Raw genomic sequence first — 18,848 nt, forward strand, 5'->3', positions numbered from 1 at the left:
CGGATCAAAAAGCAAGCAGCTCGAAGCATCCCGCGTCAGACGAACTGGCGTAGCAGACGAACTGTCAGTGCGGCGCCCGCCGCACCCACTCTCGCGCGCCGCCTGCGTCACAATTTTGCGTGGTCACGTGGCCAGCTGTGTTTACCCGGCCTTCGGAAGTAGTGCTGCCTAGCTCGGTGCTCTTTGAAACCGAAACTGCGACTTGGCGCTCTAAATACGTCTCTAAAAAGTAACCGTCGCGCACATGCGCAAACGAGGTTTGCAGCCGTGATAAGTTGATCATAAGCTATCTATTGCAACAAAAAAAAAACAAGGCACAAATTTTTTGTGTCAGTGCTCCTTAAGGCCGGAGCGCTTTCCGCATTCGAAGTGCTGACGTCACCAAGTGGACGCGGTGGCGGCAGCGGGAATCCGGTTTCCTCCGTTCCCGGTGGCCCACTTGAGTGACTCGCGTAGGGAACAGCTCAAACGCGGATGGATACAACTCGAAACACGTGTCAATCGTCGTCCTTAAGGAAGTCGCGGAATTTTTCTGAATCGGCGGAAGAAATCTGCAATAATCCTATGACAGTTAACTTTCAATGAAATATCAGCACCCAGCGAGATAACTTTCTACTCATAAGCGCGCTATATTTAATAATGGAGGGCAAGTAGTGCGGCGGCACACCAGCTCGTCAGTTTGTTTCTTGCTGCCACACGTGGTACACACGTGGTCAGTGCGGTGTGCCGTTTTCCCGAACGTCATGCGTGCTGCAGCCACTTGCACCGTGGCTGCAGCGTGTGTGGGGCATTGAATTCGTCATACCGGACAAGCGCTGTGTCCTTCGGTGCAGTAGCAATTACGACTTGAAGTGCAAGGTGTGCGTTTTCCGATTTTCCAAGATGCGAAGCTGTGCTGAAAGCGGCTGCGCGCGATTTCACGTGGCAACTTCACTCCTTCAGAGAACCCCAGGGTGAGTTTTGCTGCAGAATATTCCACATATACTTCCAAGCGTGATTAGAAGTACGACGGCCGCCACTTCTAGAAATGCCAGTGACGAGTATGAGCAATATGACCTTCAGAGGGAAGCGAACTGTTCACGGCCTGGCCGCAACGTAGTTGTCGCAGGGGAAACACTATAAAAGATGAAGGACATTATCCCGGTATTTGTGTATATGGCAGGGTATGCTGTCTAGGCCGCCTTGAAGAAACTCAAGTGTGAAAAATGCAGAGAAGCACTGACAGCGAATAAATAAATTTCAGTTTGTGTTGCAGAGAAGCACTGACCTCGTCAGAGCAATGGACCGTGGAAGTATCCTGCTTTTAGCGCTGTTTGTCGTAAATGCTGTTGTATATAATTATGCAGTCATGGAGCAATCGCCAAAACAAGTGCTTTAAAGTTCTCGAGCCAGTGACAAGTGGTTACAGACCTCACCGTGGAGCTCCTAACCAACGACGAGTTGTCAGATTGTTATACCTGCGTCAATGAACACGCATGAGAGCTGGTTCTGAAGCAAGTGTTGCAGTGCAGCAAGAATCCTCTCATACAATTCTTTAGCGCATGAACCGCATGAAACGTTTTTAGAAGCTGAATCGAAATCAAAGCAGGGAAAGCTGGAAACGCTCAGCTAGAAGTAGCTCTCGAATAAAGTTGTTCAGACAAAATGCCATCAGTCTCCCGTTCTCGTTTATAAAGCACGCTTGCGACTTGGTGTGAGATTTCCTCTGTTTCATTTATTACCTGCCCATAAGTTTTCCTATCACTGGCAAGCGCAACTCGAGAAGGCAAATGTATGGAGCCTACGTATTTTCGCACAAACAGTTAACCTTGCAGTTTTACTTAAGCTCGAACGGTAGCTTGTTCCTATGAATCTTTTTTTTTTTTCATTCAAACTTCCCTGAATGCATTACACACAGATAATTTTCTTCGAGGTGTGACTCTGTGTTCGGACTCTCTTGGTGGTCGATATATGAATCGGTCGCAAATTTCTGCTATCTGCTGGATGTATAACCAAGAACCGATGAACAAAATTATGCGAAGTTTCTGGCCACTTGATATATCTATTTCTGCTTACTACCGAGGTGAAATACAGGGCATAAGCTCAGCAAAACTCTGTTTAAGTGCTTGATATCCCTCAGAGCAGACAGACTTCTTTTACTTATTCACAAGAGAAAAAATATGTCAATATATGTGAGGTTTATTTGACCGTAAATATTTGCGCACAATTCCTTCACTCCTGTGCAGGGAATTCCTAGGCGCCAAACAGAAACACTGACGAAAGAAAAGACATAGACAAGCGCACAGCAGACGTTACTATGCTAGCCTTCACTGCTCGGTGGCGAGCAACCGCCGCCGCCGCTTTTTGACGTCACGGTGGCAGTTTTCAGGCCTTAAAGTCTAGAGGGTGTTGGTCCTCCTAACTTCCCTTTCCCCTCCCCTTGCTAAACTATACTACACAAGGCCACGCTTTAGCCTCTCCCTTCCTCCTCACCCTCACTCTTCCCTTTCCCTCCTCCTTGCTCTACTACGCTATCCATGGCTTCGCTCTGCCAGGAGCTGCTTGGCACACACCCGCTTTCTGTGGCACCAAGTTTCTGTCTACGACACTGGCCTTACTCCGCACTTATACAGCTCCACTGTTAAAAAACTTGCAGGTAATAAGTTCTCCAATAATAACTGGCAGTTCTGCATGTCTAACTTCTTTTGCTGTCATAAGCCGATACAATCCAAATTTGAGAATGCCACCTGTTTCAGCCTACCAAGCTCTCAAATTGAAAACCATTCTTCAAACGGTAACAACTTATTGCTCAGCCTTTGTTGACAGCATCAAATGACAAAAAACAATATCCTATGTCACCATATATTTATAAAGTGTCTCTCAAATTCATATCATGGTTTTGGGACTTAAGACCCCAGCAATTATTATTATTATTATTATTATTATTATTATTATTATTATTATTATTATTATTATTATTATTATTATTATTATTTATAAAGAAAGTCGTTTATAAAGAATGCCATTCGTGTATTGCACATGCACAGGAGTGCCCAATGATATTCCTTAAACTAGAACTCTTTTACCCCATTGTACATGCATTAGCAGCTGGGAGCCAAGATTGCCAGCAGAAGTGGTTCTGCCTGCACTAGCTGCAATTGCAACTGTGAATTATGCATAGAGAGGCTGCAAAAAATGGAGAACACTTACTCTGGGTGATTTGACAGTACAACTGTACAGAGGGTCTCGTGAATCTTTGTCTCATAGGAGCCCAGTCGTATTAATAGCAGGGATATTAAAAGAACCAAGGCCGCATCACTTATGATACCTGGGAGAGCAGGGAAAGGAGTAAAAAGAACAAAGAACACATGGTCTATTTCACACATGAAGAAATCATTTATACAATGATGCCCTTTATTTCCACACGGCAGAATAAACAACGCATCAATAATAACTGCTGGAGTTTTACGTGCCAAATCCACAATATGGTTATGAGGGACACCGGGTTAATTTTAACCAGCTTGGGTTCTTTAACATGCACCTAAATCCAAGTATATGGGTGTTCTTACATTTTGCCACCATCGAAATGCGGCTGCCGGGGCCATGAATCAAACACATGCCCTCGAGCTCAGCAGTGCAACACCATCCATGCTAAGCCACCACGGTGGGTTAAACAATGCACTGGATCATGTTAATAAATTTGAGTCTCCCAATAATAACAAAACACACTCTATGGGAGAATTGCACGGTAGGGAAACAGTGCGAGAAACGAGGAACAAGAGGCACACAAACAACCACATGTAGCGCTGAAATGTGTACAGTGCTGAAATGCCTTGTTTAACTAAGCAGATGCGTTAGTTTGGGTCTTTTTGTTTGTTTGTTTTTTATCATGCCTGCACATTTGTGCTTTGTGTACACCTATATATATTGTAAAGCTCTAAGTGAAATAAATAAGTTGGTAGTTTGCGCTCTATCTGCTTTTTGTGTCTTTTCGTGTTGTCCTTTTCCTAATTTCGCGCAGTTTACAATCGTTTGCTGGTTGTACTTTTAGCAGTTGTGAAGGTACTACCACAAACTAATGCCCACCAACAGTAACAACTATGAAAGCAACAGTACCATTCCTCAATACTCAATTCCAATGGGCTGCAGTGATACATTACTCACTAGTTATCACTGCCTTCAACAATGGTTGCCTCAGTAATTTGTAACGCTTAAAGGGACTCTAAAGGCAAATGTTAAGTCGACGTTGGTTGTTCAAACAGTGTTCCAGAAACGTCGTTGTGCTTGTTTCGTGCCAAGGAAATGCTTATTTTGAAAGAAACTCACGTTTTTGTGGTCCGCACAGCATTAGCACACTTCAAATTGCACGCCTGAAAAGGCCTTTTGATGTAGCGTTTGCCTTGCCCAACGTTGCCCACCTTTATTGCCCGGCAGGTGACGCTGTGGTTTCTGCTCTGAAGGCCACATTACACAACATCACTTGGACGTAGCATTTTGTCAAACTTTCCGTTAGAGCGACTTTCATGACCGTGCAAAACACACGCAGTAGTACGCGATGACGAAACTACCACTGAGACGCGACCGGAGCGCAGCCCGGCAAAAACGGAACTTTTGCACAATCCGCGTTGTTCTCCACTGTAGCATCAAGTTCATTTTTCCAGGAATCAAACAGAAACGTACAAGCAGCCTTTTATTACATCTTGCAATGCTCAGAATGTTCTTTTTTTATTATAAGTGCCTTGAATACTAGTGATAATTTGTACTCGGGACTATTGACGTCATCGGGCTCGTTCCGAAACGTCCCACTGGTGGTGCATATAGTGTTGTACATTTACCTTAATTTCCCGATTACTAGACCTGTGCTATTGATAATATTGATGTTTTAGAGGTTCTCAAGCGTTGACTTTCCACTCTGACATAAATTGTTATGTGCCTTTAGTGTCCCTTTAATAAGTTCCCAAAATATTAAATTTTTTTCCGATTATCTATGAGGCATGATCTTCCCGGCAAAGACTAAATATATTCAGTAACTTTACACACTTAGCATAGTTTATCATCTTTATGTTCATCAAAACTGTTGACCGATTAAAGAGGATATTAAAACATATTGCACTGCTTACCTGAGTCCACATACACACAGGCAGCATGAGCTAGAACAGTAAGTACGAGAAAGGCTGCCAGAAGTCTGTAACAACAAGATATTGACAATTTCAGCGTGAGACATTACTACAGCACTGCTTTTATAGCAAAATGTGAGCTTACCAGTTGCCTGAAAATAAAAGCAGAGCGCAAAAAAGATGGGACACAAGAGACAAGAAGATGGGACGGGCTGCTTCCGTCTTTTTTGCGCTCTGCTTTTATTTTCAGACAATGCACCAACTCGCCCAGCAACGCATTCTATTAATACCAGTTGCAAACCACACCTGTAAGTACACAGCTGAAGCATAAAAGAGTAGGGGTGTGCAAATATTCGAGTTTCGAATTTGAATCGAATAATACCTAACCAAATAATTCGATTCGACTTCCGAATTGCTAGTATTTGTAAGTTTCGAATAATTCAACACGACGAATATCACGACGAACTTAGGGTGCGGTGAAGGAATATAACACTAACGTCGTTAAAGTAGGCCTTTCGTTAAAACTTTCACAAATATCCTGGTTCACAAGCGAGCACACGTTTATTTTAAAGTAGATTATGTCATTTCCGCAGATGAAAAAAAAAAAGAAACGTGAGAAAATTGTCAAGCCCTTCATAACTTGGCTTCCGCAACAAAGGCACGGATTTCATGCGTAGTTCGGTCGCGTACGCCACAAGCGCTGCCAAATGTCCCGACTTCGGCGCGAAACCCTCGGTTATTGGCTTCACTTGTGAAAACTTGTTCACGCTCAACAGTCGCCACTGTCACATTGCACGACTCGTTCAGAAACGCCCATCGTTCCAGCGCGCAGTTAGAACGCTGCCGTGAATGAACGGCCTAAGATTTTTGTAATATTGTGCTTGATAGTCAATAATGACGATGAAGCACAATATTACTGCTGTTAGATGAGCTTTAAACACCGTAATAGCACTGCGAGAGAACCAGAAGCCAAATCATGTGGAACAGCTTGTGTTTCTGCATGACAATTTGTAGTCTTTCGGTAGTAGTCACTCACCACATAATGTGCTCGAGGAAATGAGCAGATTTCCTTTGTTCGTTCTTTCTTTCAATTTTCAATACAATTTTTTGTATTTGATATTCAATATTTTTGTCCACTATTCGATTCGAGATAAAATCTAGACTATTTGCACACCCCTATAAAAGAGCAATATCTTGCAACCACACGTCTCATAACAGCAAACGACTCTACCTGAGAGGCTGTGAATTACTCCAACCCTGCTCATTTCAGGACTACCGGTGAGGCAATCATCCAAAACCAAAACTGTGCGGCCCTCAAGTAATATATTCCACAGCAGCATTTTAGCTACAAATGCCTAGTATACACCAAAATGTATTTCCCAACTACAGCGATGATACTGAAAAGAAAAATGTGACCATTATTCCTATATCTTTTTGTCACAAAATTAGGTTTCAACCGGACCATGATGCATTGTAGCATAGTGCACAAGATCTCGGCTACCATGTTTTCCTCAAAGATTCAATGTCTAAACCCCAGCTCATTATTTTCATGGCAGGGGAATCTGAATATATATACACACAAATGCAGTCATGCACTTTTTAAAGACGATAGTCTTTCTTAGGGAACTTAAACACAGAAATTTTGGTCTGTCTTTCTGTCTGTCTGTCTTTCTGTTTGTCGACACATCACTCGATTCAGCCACCCGGCCAAAGTTGAACCACTTGTCCAAGAGCCAGCCATCTTGAACAGCTGACTAGGTTCATACTTGTGTACATTGTTGATCAAAAAGCAAACATTACGCATATCTGAGGCGCAACATCACTAGGTAAGTATTAGGTGGTGTGTTCCTTTAATAGAAAATACATAGATACGTAATTCTAGAGACCCTAGTTTCTTAAGCTGCGCTGAAAATGCGACTGCACTGAAACTTGCCTTCCTCCGTGCCCTCTGCACGAGCTCACTGTTGTGTTTCGGTTTCGGTTCAGTATTCCACTGTACGAATGCCATGGGGCGCCGCTCTGACATTCCTGTTTTACCCAGGCGACGTGTAAATAAAAGAGTGTGTGGAGAGTACTCGTTGAGTGCGGACGTTTCTTCTGCTTCGGCGCTTCGCGCCAAACCGCGTGTTCGGGCTGGCTGGCGTCCCCGCCGGTCGCGTTGGTCACCGCCGGTCTTCGCCTGCTGCTGCGCCGGGACTACCAGCCCGCAACACAGCACTCATGTTTCCCGACGTATTGCCAGATGGCGTCCATATCTCACGCAGTGCTTCTTCTATCGTCTTTAGACGACATTTGCAGCGAACCACGCAGATATGCGGCCAATTTTTTTTCTTAGAAATAAGGTCTAACGACTCAAGTCAATGTTATGGCATAGAATTCTAATGAGCAGCATCACAAACAGGTGTTATGGAAAAAAAGGCAATGCTCTACAGGTTACTGCTAGCCACAGCTTAAGAAGAGAAACTTTTTTGCTTCACTCCACATTGGGCAAGAAGATGTAAGAGGTAAATAGAAGAGAAGAGGTAACTACACTTCTAGCATTATAAGAACAAGGCTTGGAAGACGACGACCATTATTCCTTGGGCAGAACATAAACCCAAAAGGAGGTCAATTTTTTTGTATTTTATTAAGCCAGCAGCACTGATACATGCCTACCTTGTGTCAGATCCTTGAAAAATGCTTAGCAGCAAGAAAAGAGAAGAAATCCAGCTGACTATAGCAAAGGACAGCACTGCAACCTGCACAGAACATAAAGGTACGATTCTTTCTTTCTGTAACTTTACATCATATTAACAAAACTGACAGCTGAGCTGGTCAATCTTGATTCGTTAGTTGCTTAAATGCATCAAAAGGTGTCACAGCACTAGCAGACACGGACGAGGAAGACACAACAAGACAAGCGGTATGAGCTTGTCCCGTGGTGTCTTCCTCATCCGTGTTTGCTAGCGCTGCGACACCTGTTGGTCAACATCTTAGAACTGACTTGTACACCGCAACATGCAACAGCGACAATATCAAAGTGTGTATTTCTATGTAATCTGTGTTGTACCTTACTCTGCACAAGTCAATTCAAACATTACATCATGGTCACTCTCTTTTCACAATATTTAAATAACTGTTTGCACTGTGTCACTTGTAACATACAATACAACTTAATTCATTATGAACCAAAACGGAACCCCATTAATGGGGTATTAAAGGCAAATAATAAGTCCACATGGATTGTTGAAATAGCATTCCGAAACCTAGTTGTGCTGATTTCATGCCAAGGAAATGGTTAGTTTGAAAAAAAATTGTTTCAGTGGTCTGCATCCTGTTATGCAATTCAAACTACCTGCCTCTGAGAAAGGCCTTAAGTGCCCTTCTTTTTCTGCAAGCTTCCTGCAGCAAAACAATTAGAAGAGGACGCACTGTGATGCCCCATTTATCCATATTACTGATTTTGTGCATGGGCTTTAGTCGCAACAAGGCGTCTCCAACATGCCCAATTTTCCACTCTTGTGAACACTGAACTTATAAACAAGTAGCAATAAATAAATCACTGATATTAACCCCTTAAGCGCCAATTAAATTACGAAAAATTGTTCCAAAATTGCCAAATCTTTTTAATGACGTGAAATGCTTCAGTAACATGTTCAAAACAGAAAAAACTTGCGAAAACATTTTACAGCTTATAAAAATGCTTTATTCATCATATTTCGCACCGTCATGTAATACCCAGGCCTGTAGCTAGGAATTTTTTTTCGGAGGGGCCCACTTGCTAAAAGCCTTGAAAAACATATTTTCGTTATTAATTTTCAGTAAAAAACCCCCTCCATCATAATTCTGGAAGGGGGTGGGGTGCTAGACCAACCCCCCACCCACTGGCTGCGGGCCTGGTAATATCCCATACCTGGGGCATTTGATGGGTATTCCGACAGAAATTTCTGCAACTCCAGAAAGTATGGGTTCCATTCGACTTCCCATGGACAAAATGTACTATTCTTCGATAGTTCAATACAAACTAGATGAGGCTACCGTCTTTGTGGTAGCATTCAAAGCACGGCACTGCGCCATGATCGTTTCTAACGCGCGGGAGATGCAAGGCACGCATTTCGCCATTTAGTGTGCAGACTCTCATTTAATAGAAGCGCTAATCCCGGAACCCGTGCTGCAGTCTATGTTTTAAATCGGAAAGCACCATTTGACGAGCTGGGCTCGTCAACTCTCAATTATATCGTGGTTTTGGGACGTTAAACCCCAGAGCTGGGCTCGTCAAGTCTCTTGAAACATTGCTGAAGAGCCATGACAAGCACAACTCGTCATAAGCAGAAAGTGACAATTTCTCATCACGAGCTCAGCTCGTCAGTTAAGGGATTAAGATAATCATACAATATGTTGTGTGCACAGCAAATGTGCACACAACATATTGTTCTTTGAGTGTCAGTCTGTTTATGGTGACACTAAAGCTGTAGTATAACTAAGCACACATCATAATTTTCTCTATTGCTGTTCTATTATTCTTGACACAAACCAGTTAAGGATAGTGACATTAACAGTGCAACAGCATCCACCAAAACAGCAGAGGGTGAAAGGAAAGGATCATTACAAAATACAACTGGCGCCAACAATGGCTCCTTTAGTCAGCGGGGTAGTCTGGCTATTACCGATATTTAGTGCATGTCATTCTTTATGTACATCTTCATGCGACAACCTGTCCATAAAACTGCTTCTGGTGATGTAATGAAAATAATTCTTACCTTGCAAATCACTGGTTGGTTGTCGATTCCAGTTTGCGCCTTCACATTGCACCAGCGAACAAAGCTGAGCATTTGTAACCCTTCTATTATGATGAAGAAAGGATCGAGGAGAGCCAGAAGCGTAAGGTTCACTTGACAGACCCAAGGTGGAATGTATACAAGCGGAAAGACCAGTGCGGACATTGTAACCATGAGCTCCAGAAACGGAATGCATTGTTTCTGCAAGGGCATAAGTGCATTGTAATTAGCACTAATCAACAATACAGCTGAAATTCTAGCACTGCACAATAACGCCCTAATTTCACGACCTAAAGGTTAGAGACCACAAGCAAGACTCTTGTCGACGAACGCTTGCTTCGTGTTGAGACAAGTAACAGATGTGCTGAGAAATATGTTTTTATGGAAGGAGCAGGTCAGACACATGACAAGGCATCTATGAGAGTATGTTTTTATGAGGACACACTTAAAGGGACCGACAACTGATTTTTCTCGACCCACTTTTTTACGGCGCAACAGGAAGCTTACCCTTCGTAGCGTTTGTAGCTACAGTGGTTTATCCTAAAAGCACGTAGTTATTTTATAAGCAGTATTTTTCGATCTGAAATGCTCCAAACATGCATGAAGGCTTGCTCCAGCAACGCTGAGAATTGATAGCGACGCCGCTAGTCCTTGTGAAAGCTGTCGTTGTTCTGCTTTCGCAGGAGTTACCGTAACTGTGCTTAACCACCTTTATTTTGAACTTTCCAACCATTTTTGAAAATAGCAAGCTGTTACAATGAGATGATGTGGCTTTAGACACCTTCTCGGTATTTGTACAGCGTTGTGTGCGCCTGCACCCAAGGTTGCCTGCGCCTGTGTCAAGGCTGCCTACGCCAAGCGAAGGCAGCGCCACTTTGTTGCATACAACTAACGCAGGCCTATATGCACATTTTTATGGAGTAATATCTTTTAATATAAAGAAATGAACAATATTTCAGTACTAACAGAAAAGTCATCGAACGCGTACACCAAACAATGGTCACGTGACCGGCTTCATTGGACCATTTATGATTTTGCCGCCAGAGGCGCCAAAGGTCATTTTTCGCGACTTTCAATGAAGAAATAAAAATATAAATCCACCTCTTACGAGATAAACAGGGTTGGTTTGAGTCAATGCGACGGACAATCTTTTCATCATTGCAGTCATCTCATTTCATGTTCTGGGCAGTTGTCGGTCCCTTTAAGAGACCAACTCAAGGGTCAAAATGAAAATAAGAAGGTTGGGATTAAACCACATTCAATTTGTCACAAGAGCCTTTTTTAATTTTACAGGACCCGTAAACAACCTCTGAAACTGCAAACATCCACTGCATTCTTCTTTTCATACATTTCCTCTGCTTCCTATATTTTCATTGTGTTTGGTGATGCCAACTGGGTAATTCACATGATGCCACTTGGGCCTCTCAATTGGTTCATACACAAGATATATCAGTTGATTTGTCCACTACCCCACTTTTATGCAATCACATGCCCGTCTTTTCTTATCTTCTTGCCTAGCTGCACGAGAGATGTCACCACATGTAGTGTAGCATTGTAGTGCCCGAGCAGAGATACCACATTTAGCCAAAAAGCAAGTGCACAGAGGGACAATGCACAGTGCTGGCATTGACCTAATCATGCTTGAAAAAAAAAAATCCGTGAATAGGAAGGAGGGAAGCAAAGGCTTTAGGAAACCATTCTCTTGCCTTCAAACTTGTCGTGGTCCAAAAGCTTTTTAAATGACTTCGTATGACACTCATCTTGAGTTTTCAAGTGCAGCAAACTAATAAGCACCATTTTATGGCCCAGTGGGTGACCTGTACGGTTTTTTTAGCAAAATAAATGCCATTGTGTACTGGTTCGACTGACATTATGGCTCTCAGGATCACACCAGCCTCGCTGCAATGGCATCACTTAGGGGACAAGCGCTCTCCTCTGTGTTAGTTCACTTCAAGGTTGAATTTCACGATTCTCGAATCGCGCAAGAAAATTCAAAATATCTAGCAAATGTAGAATTCAATACATTTTTTTAAAACAGAGTGACCTCCCTGCTAAAAATGTTTCACATACACATGTACGTCACAGAAAATCATCAAATGCAGCCTAATGCTCTGATGAAACTTGAAAAACAACAAAAAAAAGCTTAGCGATTTTTTTATCTCCGAACTATGATGGCAAGCGCTGCAGAAATGACAGAAAACACAAAGAGTTGGTGGATCCACAAGACTAGTGTGCTGCCAGCCTTCAGTAACTAGTGTGGTTGCAACATTTGTTGGTCACTTTAACAGCTTAATGCTCCTTCTAGTAGTGCTATTTAATTCAGTGCACTGAACTCCCTGCCAATAATGCGCTGGTTACACACAATGGATCCACAGTATGTCAATGTGAAATGTTGCTTTGCAACTTAGAAATCGCTAATCAAAGCATAACATTTCTCTAAACAGTGGTCGAGAAAGATGTGAGTAACCTTACTGACACGCTTGTAAATTTGAGTGAGGGTTTCAGTTGTTTTTCAACGTAACACAGCATTTGACTCAGTTTGCTCTTTTTGTCCATCATCTTCTGTTGCATTGTCTTTTTCACAAGAGATTACCAGCCAGCCTGGTTATGTAAACATGCTGCTTCCCCAAGAAAGCGAGCAGAAGTGTCAGAATTGTTAGTGTTGTCCATTTATGCCCTTCAAAGCTTTTTAAAATAGGGCTGAGGCAGCTGTAGCACTTCTGCAGCATGTATTTGAAGTAGAGCACTGCACGGGCCGTGACTCTCGGCTCGGGCCCGGCCGTTGAAGCTTACCCGTCAGAACCCAGCCCAGTGACTCAAAGCGAGACCCAGGCCTAGCCCGAACCCGAGAAAAAATTTCACCGGCCCAGCCCAGCCCGACTGCAGGTCGGGCCTAACAGCAGCCGGAGACAATAATCTAGGTGGTGTTGCCCAAAGACAAATATCTACGTTTTGTTGGCGCATGCTACACTAACAAGTATGCTTTAATCAATGGTAATTCCCTGTACACAAGGGCCTCACTGTGGTAACAGTTGACCGGACTTGCTGGCTACGATGAACGGTTACTAGGCAGCGGTATACTATGCCTGTTTTCCACAAATACAATGGGAGTCATCGAGAGAGTATGGTAGCAGATATTATAGCAAGAAAAGTGATTTGCAGCATGAGTTCAGTTTCAACAGGGAGCGTAATGAGAACACAGCGCTCACTTCACTTAGTTTTTATTGCACTCTTTATTGAAATTTAAAGCATGCTCTACCAACAGACCAAATAGTTCACCCTTCTGGACATGTAGCCCCTGTCTTCAGCATAGTCGCACTTTGCCACAGCAAGAGAAATAGAGAAAAGAAAAGAATTTATTACCTTTGTTGTAAAAACGGTAACCTAGATCAAAATTATAATGAGCTCTATGCACCGCGTGTACTTTTCGAAATACATATAAACAGCCAACAGGAAGGAAAAACCGATTTGTCATGGCATTCCTTCCATATATCACACCACTGCTACTATATACAGTCTATAAGTATTTTGTGGCATAGTTTACAGTTCATTTCTTCACGTGTTATTGTGCGAAAAGTCAAATTATCAAGAGATTCTGGCTGTAAGCACGCTATGCGCTGTTGGATCAGATATCCTCCCGCACTAAAGTTTCTTGAACTCCTTGCGTTAGCCACAGGGGCGCACAAAATCTACCTTGCGAATTGTGAAGGCGTCGGCAGTCGTTGATTTCAGACTTCCACCACTGGAGCAAATTTCAGACGTCTCTGCGGACCTCTGCAGAATGAACATAGCTGTCCAGCTCACCCCGTCATTTATCTTGTTCCCAAACGTCGTGCCACTCTTCAATATAATCTATAAAACTTCTCAGAGGGCTTCTGCTTGCAGGTTTTAGCACTGTATGTAATGCACGGTTTGTACTGTAAACATGCTCTTTTTTTTTTCCTATCATAATGGTTTATGTCTTGCTAACGATGTTGTACCGGTAGAAGGTAGCGATTGGACTATGTGGATAGGACTGGCAGGAGGAGGATGAAGAGATTTTGATCTATTTTCGGGGTTCGTTCCAGTTTGGTAATAAAGGCACGAATAAGCTTCTCGACGCTTACTCATTGTCCGCATATGGTTCAAGGTAAGGGGACATCACCAGGCATGGAATTTGTAACTGTCTTTTTTCAGGCCAGATATTTCATCAAGTGAATATACTTTTCCCCACACCTTGTTTACTGGACCTCTGCTAATTCTGCACATTAGTAGCTCTCACACCATATAGCGGGACAAGACGAAAGCTCAGACGTTAACAATGTGACCACACAAAGCAGGCTGTGCATGTCCATGTTGCATCACGTGACCACTGGGAGCTGCGACTGAGCCACGGAAAAAGAATGTGTCTTTATAGAGTTACGTTATTGCGCACCCTTATAAGTTATCTTTGTAGTGATTCTATGTAACGAGACTCCGCGCAGAACTTTCGTTTTAGTGGACTGCTGGAACTTTCAAGAACGTTGCACTGCTTTAGAGTTATAGATATAAATTATTATATGAGATGTATTACTGCGATTACAAAATAACATTTAGGACATAAAATAATAGTGACGGCAACTGATAAAGCACAGAATAGTCAGATGTCAACTATATTGACGCAAGACAGACATCATGTTCAAGCTAAGTGCGCAGGTTCGTGCGCCCTCCAAGAGAACAGCAGCCCGATGCTAAAACAAGAAAAGGCCGTGATGTCGCGCGACTTCTCAGCGCGTGTGAACCAGCAAGTGAACCCCACTGCAATTGACAATGCCATAACGAGTCAACATGGTCGCCAAAATCGCTGTAAGAGTCACTGGATGACAATTCACTAATCATTGTTTGCATTCAGTGCATACGAATGGTAGAGCTGCTGCTAGTATGCTATAAGTTGCTGTCACCATGTAACTTAGGCCTACGTCAGACTGTGTTGACACTTCACTGTGAAACGGTCCTCTTGATATCAAAACGAAAAGTGGTTCTTTAAGGTAGTGGTATTAAAAATGTATTCAATGTTAATGTATAGAAAACTGGGCGAGTTGGTATCAGTTTCTAACCTGTTTGTCTTGTTTGCTCTGCTCATGTCCTCGTCTGCTGTGTGTGTGCTGAGAAACTTTCGATAACATATTCAATGTGTTCTGAGGAACCACAATACTCTCCTTGGGGTTCTCGGCACAAACGTTTCTGTTTAGAGCAAAAACACAAATTATCCATAATTTCTGGCATATAACGTGCCAGAACCACAATATCATTATGTGGCATGCCATAGTGGAGGGCTCCAGAAATGTTGATCATCAGGTGTTCTTTAAGGTACACTGACATGGCACAGTAATGGGCCTCTAGCATTTAGGCTCCATCAAAATGCAACCACTGTGGGTGGAATGAAACCCGTGACTTTTGGGTCAGCAACCGAGCAATGTAACCACTGTACCACTGCAGTGTATGGCAAGCAACAATACAAAAATTTCTAAAATTCATGTCACTTTGAAGGAGCACTTACACAAAAATTCTGCCTCTTGTTTTTTCTGTTGCATTAGACAGCTAACTAACCACTTATCACGGCTGGAAAGCTCGTTTGCTCAAGCACGCAACAGTTAATTATTTGAAGACTGTTTTATAGCGCCCAGCCACAGTTTCGGGTAAACATAGTTGGATACATGAGCACACAAGGTCGCACTGGCAACTCTTTTCAACGGCAGTGCTTCCTGGGTGCTGCTATTATCGCTTCTGAGGCGTTGTAAACATGAGTGACCCTCCAAAAATACACTGCGGAGGCAAGCACATCAGCCTTTGTACTCCCACGCAAGTCTGCCCCCTCTTTCCATTGAAAAGGTCTGCTAGGAGAGAGCGCTCCCAAGGATCACGGCAGCCAACACAAACTCGTGACACAGGGGGCGGTTGGTGGTTTACACGAAAACCGAGGACGCATTTCATATGTAGTGGTACGACACATGCCTCGAAATTGATTTTAAATTTCTTCTAGGCTATATTATCCGTTGATATTTCGTAGATGATGCATGTGTGTCCACACAAATCTATCCCACAAGTTATCTCGCCTTCAAAATTTCGTGTCAGTACTCCTTTAACGAAAACCAACAGATAATGATGCCAAGGAAGGTACAGGGGATGTTAACGGTACTGTTCTGACTGCGTTGTAGTAATTATGATATAAATGTGAAGAAACTGTCTTTTCGCCCACTTTACTTTCTCCACATTTATATCATAATAACTACAATACAGTCAAAACAGTACAGTTAACGTCGCCTATACCTCCCTTGGCTTCATTACCTGTTGGTTTTCGTTAAGGTTGTATCAACAATGAAACGAGCCCTTAAATATTCTCTTCTTTCATAAAATGCATGTCAGTACTCCTTCAGTAAATGCAAAACCAAAATAATTAAAAATGCATCTATATCATTAATGGGTACTTCCAAGTGTACGAAAAAACACATTAGTATAACTTTGTGCTACAAGTGGGTGGTTGTCAGTTATCCCTTTCATAATTAACCCTTCCGCGACACCCCCCCCCCCTTGCGGGATTCCACTAAACTCATGTGCGATATGCTGTGTCCATGTGCTTAGAGCTGTTGAGTAATTTGCCCTCGCACTGCCAATTGCTAGCTTCCTGGTTAGCTCAAGTGGTAAAGAGCCAGCCCTGGAAAGGTGTTGGTCCTGGGTTCGATCCCCGGAGCAAGACGAATTTTTCGGCAACTAAAAAGCTTTCTTTCTGAGAAATCCGTATGGATGTCCTTGCGGCTTCGTGCTACAAGCTGGTGGTTGGCAATTTCCCCTTCGAAACAAAATATAATTGGACAAGAAAGCTGTCTTGGATGCCACATACAATTTGGTCACAAGTAAAATAATAATGCATCGATAGGTTCAGGCAGCATCTTGCAAAATGAATGTGGGACAGCCAGAAATTCCTATAACTCTTTATATTTCTTCTTGAGATACTTGCTTCATGGCACAACCAAATTAGCTCATATATTGAAGAAAAGGCTTTAATGAATGCTTACGTCATAGCTTTCATTGGGATTTAGTGAAGAAATATTGCTGGTGTCACAAAGAAGCATGCAGCACCGGGGCACTAAAATAAAGACCGGCCATCAACCACAAGCTGTTTATGCCAAGACTACGATCATTATTTTCTGCCTGACTGCCCCACATAGATTAAGCCTCTAAGAAAGCAGTGGAGATGAGGGGTTGCCTTCAAAAACCGGAACTGTGAAATCGGCCATTGCCCCCTGCCCTGAAAGTAAAGTCCCTTTACCTGAAACTGCCTAACGAAGCCACCTAGTGAGGTACGGATCAACCTCTATTGGTAATCATGTCCAACATACTGTGCGGGCATGACTGTTAGTAGCACTGATGAACAGAATATTCAAGAATGGCTTTTAAAGGGTAGCCATAAACAAGTGGGGAGGCTCAATGAAACTGCATAACGTCCCGTTCTTCCTAAATGATTTCGCAAACCTTTAGTTTCACAACCACCAATCTAACTTAATGTGATTTCATTGTGCTTTCATTGTAACCGTGAATTCAGTACAACACACTTTTCGGTAAGTGCTTCAGCCTGACCAAAAAAGAATTTAACGACTATCCGAGGGCTTCCCACGAAATCTACAGGCACATCAAGGCATGCCTGAATGCTGACTTTGTGAACCACTAGTTCTGAATGGTACATCCTTGAGCGTGAAAGAGCCGCTAAGTAAGTCGAACCGCAAAGAACACCTTCTGCTTCACACCGTTTACATGATTACAACACAAGTTTGCAGCAACACTATGGCTTTCATGAATGTATGCTAACAAATTTACTTCTTTACTAAGCGGCATACCAAAATAATATCTGGGGTTCGGCACCTCGACATGATTACGAGGCACGTCTTAGTGGGCGGCCTCCGGATTAATTTTGACCCCTTGCGTTTTTGTTTTGTTTTGTTTTCTTTAAGTACGCGAGCGTTCGTGCATTCCGCCCCCCACCGAGATGCGGCCGCCGTGGCTGGGAATCGAACCCACGTCCTCAAGCTTAGGAGCGCAACACATCATCCGCTAAGCTGCCACTGCGGGTTGCCACACAATCCTTCGTTACGCAGGTAAAATGTTTAGCTTTATTAAACTGGTCGACCATGACTGCTTCTTTTCGGGTAGTGCTCAAGTGCTCGTGAATAGTCTGATGTGAAGCGATTAATAACACCTGCAACTCGCACCCTGGCATCCACGTACTCTATCAAAAACTTGACGTTTACGAACTACACTCGTGCAGCGAGCACAGTTAACATTCCTGGCTCTTGGCCGGTCTCCCACCCCGGATTCGCTAGATGCTGTCATGCACATTCGAACTCTCGCCTAACGTGTCAATGACCAACATGAGCCAACAAACAAAACAATAAATACAATTTGTACTCTTACGATTAAGCGCGGAATCAATTTTCTTGCAACCAGGGATGTTGTTACGGCCACGGACAGCGACGAAAACGCTTGTGCACCAAAAGCCACGCCGCACACTGGCAAAATGACCAACCAGGCAAACGAAAACAACGCTGACACTGCGTTTAGTATGAAGAATATCAATGCGGCTAGGCACATAGCGACTTCAACAAACCGCCACCTGCTACAATCTACAGTGAACCGAGTGAACTTGTACTGCAATCCAAAAGATCGAAAACCTACCGCCACATTTGTAGCATGGTGGCTAACGTTTGCATCGCTCGCCAGCCAGACTTGGCGACTTGATTATTATGCCGATTACGGGTGGCGAATCTGCTTTTGGGTATGATAGGCGTGATAAGCCTCCTACGCCCACCATCTACAGTAGGTCGTAGGTGGTTGAAAAAGCGTGGCCTACGCGACCAGCTGTGCTTAACTGGGATCGTGTTCCCTACACACTACGCGCTTCGGAACGACGATTCATGCGTAAGGTCATGCTTCCGCTTCACAGGTTCTTCACCACGTAGGTCTATGACTTTTCTTTTCGGTG

At 43.3% G+C, this 18,848-nt stretch overlaps 1 protein-coding gene across 1 annotated transcript in view; it reads right to left on the bottom strand.

Annotated features, from left to right (window-relative positions):
- LOC119389337 (uncharacterized) overlaps nucleotides 1-18,530 on the bottom strand; it is a 136,724-nt gene extending 118,194 nt beyond the window's left edge. The window contains exons 1-5 of the mRNA XM_037656545.2: nucleotides 18,281-18,530; nucleotides 9,836-10,054; nucleotides 7,752-7,834; nucleotides 5,100-5,164; nucleotides 3,190-3,307 (exon numbers count right to left, since the gene is read on the bottom strand). Coding sequence (XP_037512473.1) covers nucleotides 3,190-3,307; nucleotides 5,100-5,164; nucleotides 7,752-7,834; nucleotides 9,836-10,054; nucleotides 18,281-18,457 — 662 coding nt within the window. The 5' untranslated portion in view covers nucleotides 18,458-18,530. The remainder of the gene's footprint in view (nucleotides 1-3,189; nucleotides 3,308-5,099; nucleotides 5,165-7,751; nucleotides 7,835-9,835; nucleotides 10,055-18,280) is intronic.
- Between the last annotated feature and the right edge of the window lie 318 nt (nucleotides 18,531-18,848).

Source organism: Rhipicephalus sanguineus, chromosome 4 (genome assembly GCF_013339695.2).
Source record: "Rhipicephalus sanguineus isolate Rsan-2018 chromosome 4, BIME_Rsan_1.4, whole genome shotgun sequence".
NCBI lineage: Eukaryota > Metazoa > Arthropoda > Arachnida > Ixodida > Ixodidae > Rhipicephalus > Rhipicephalus sanguineus.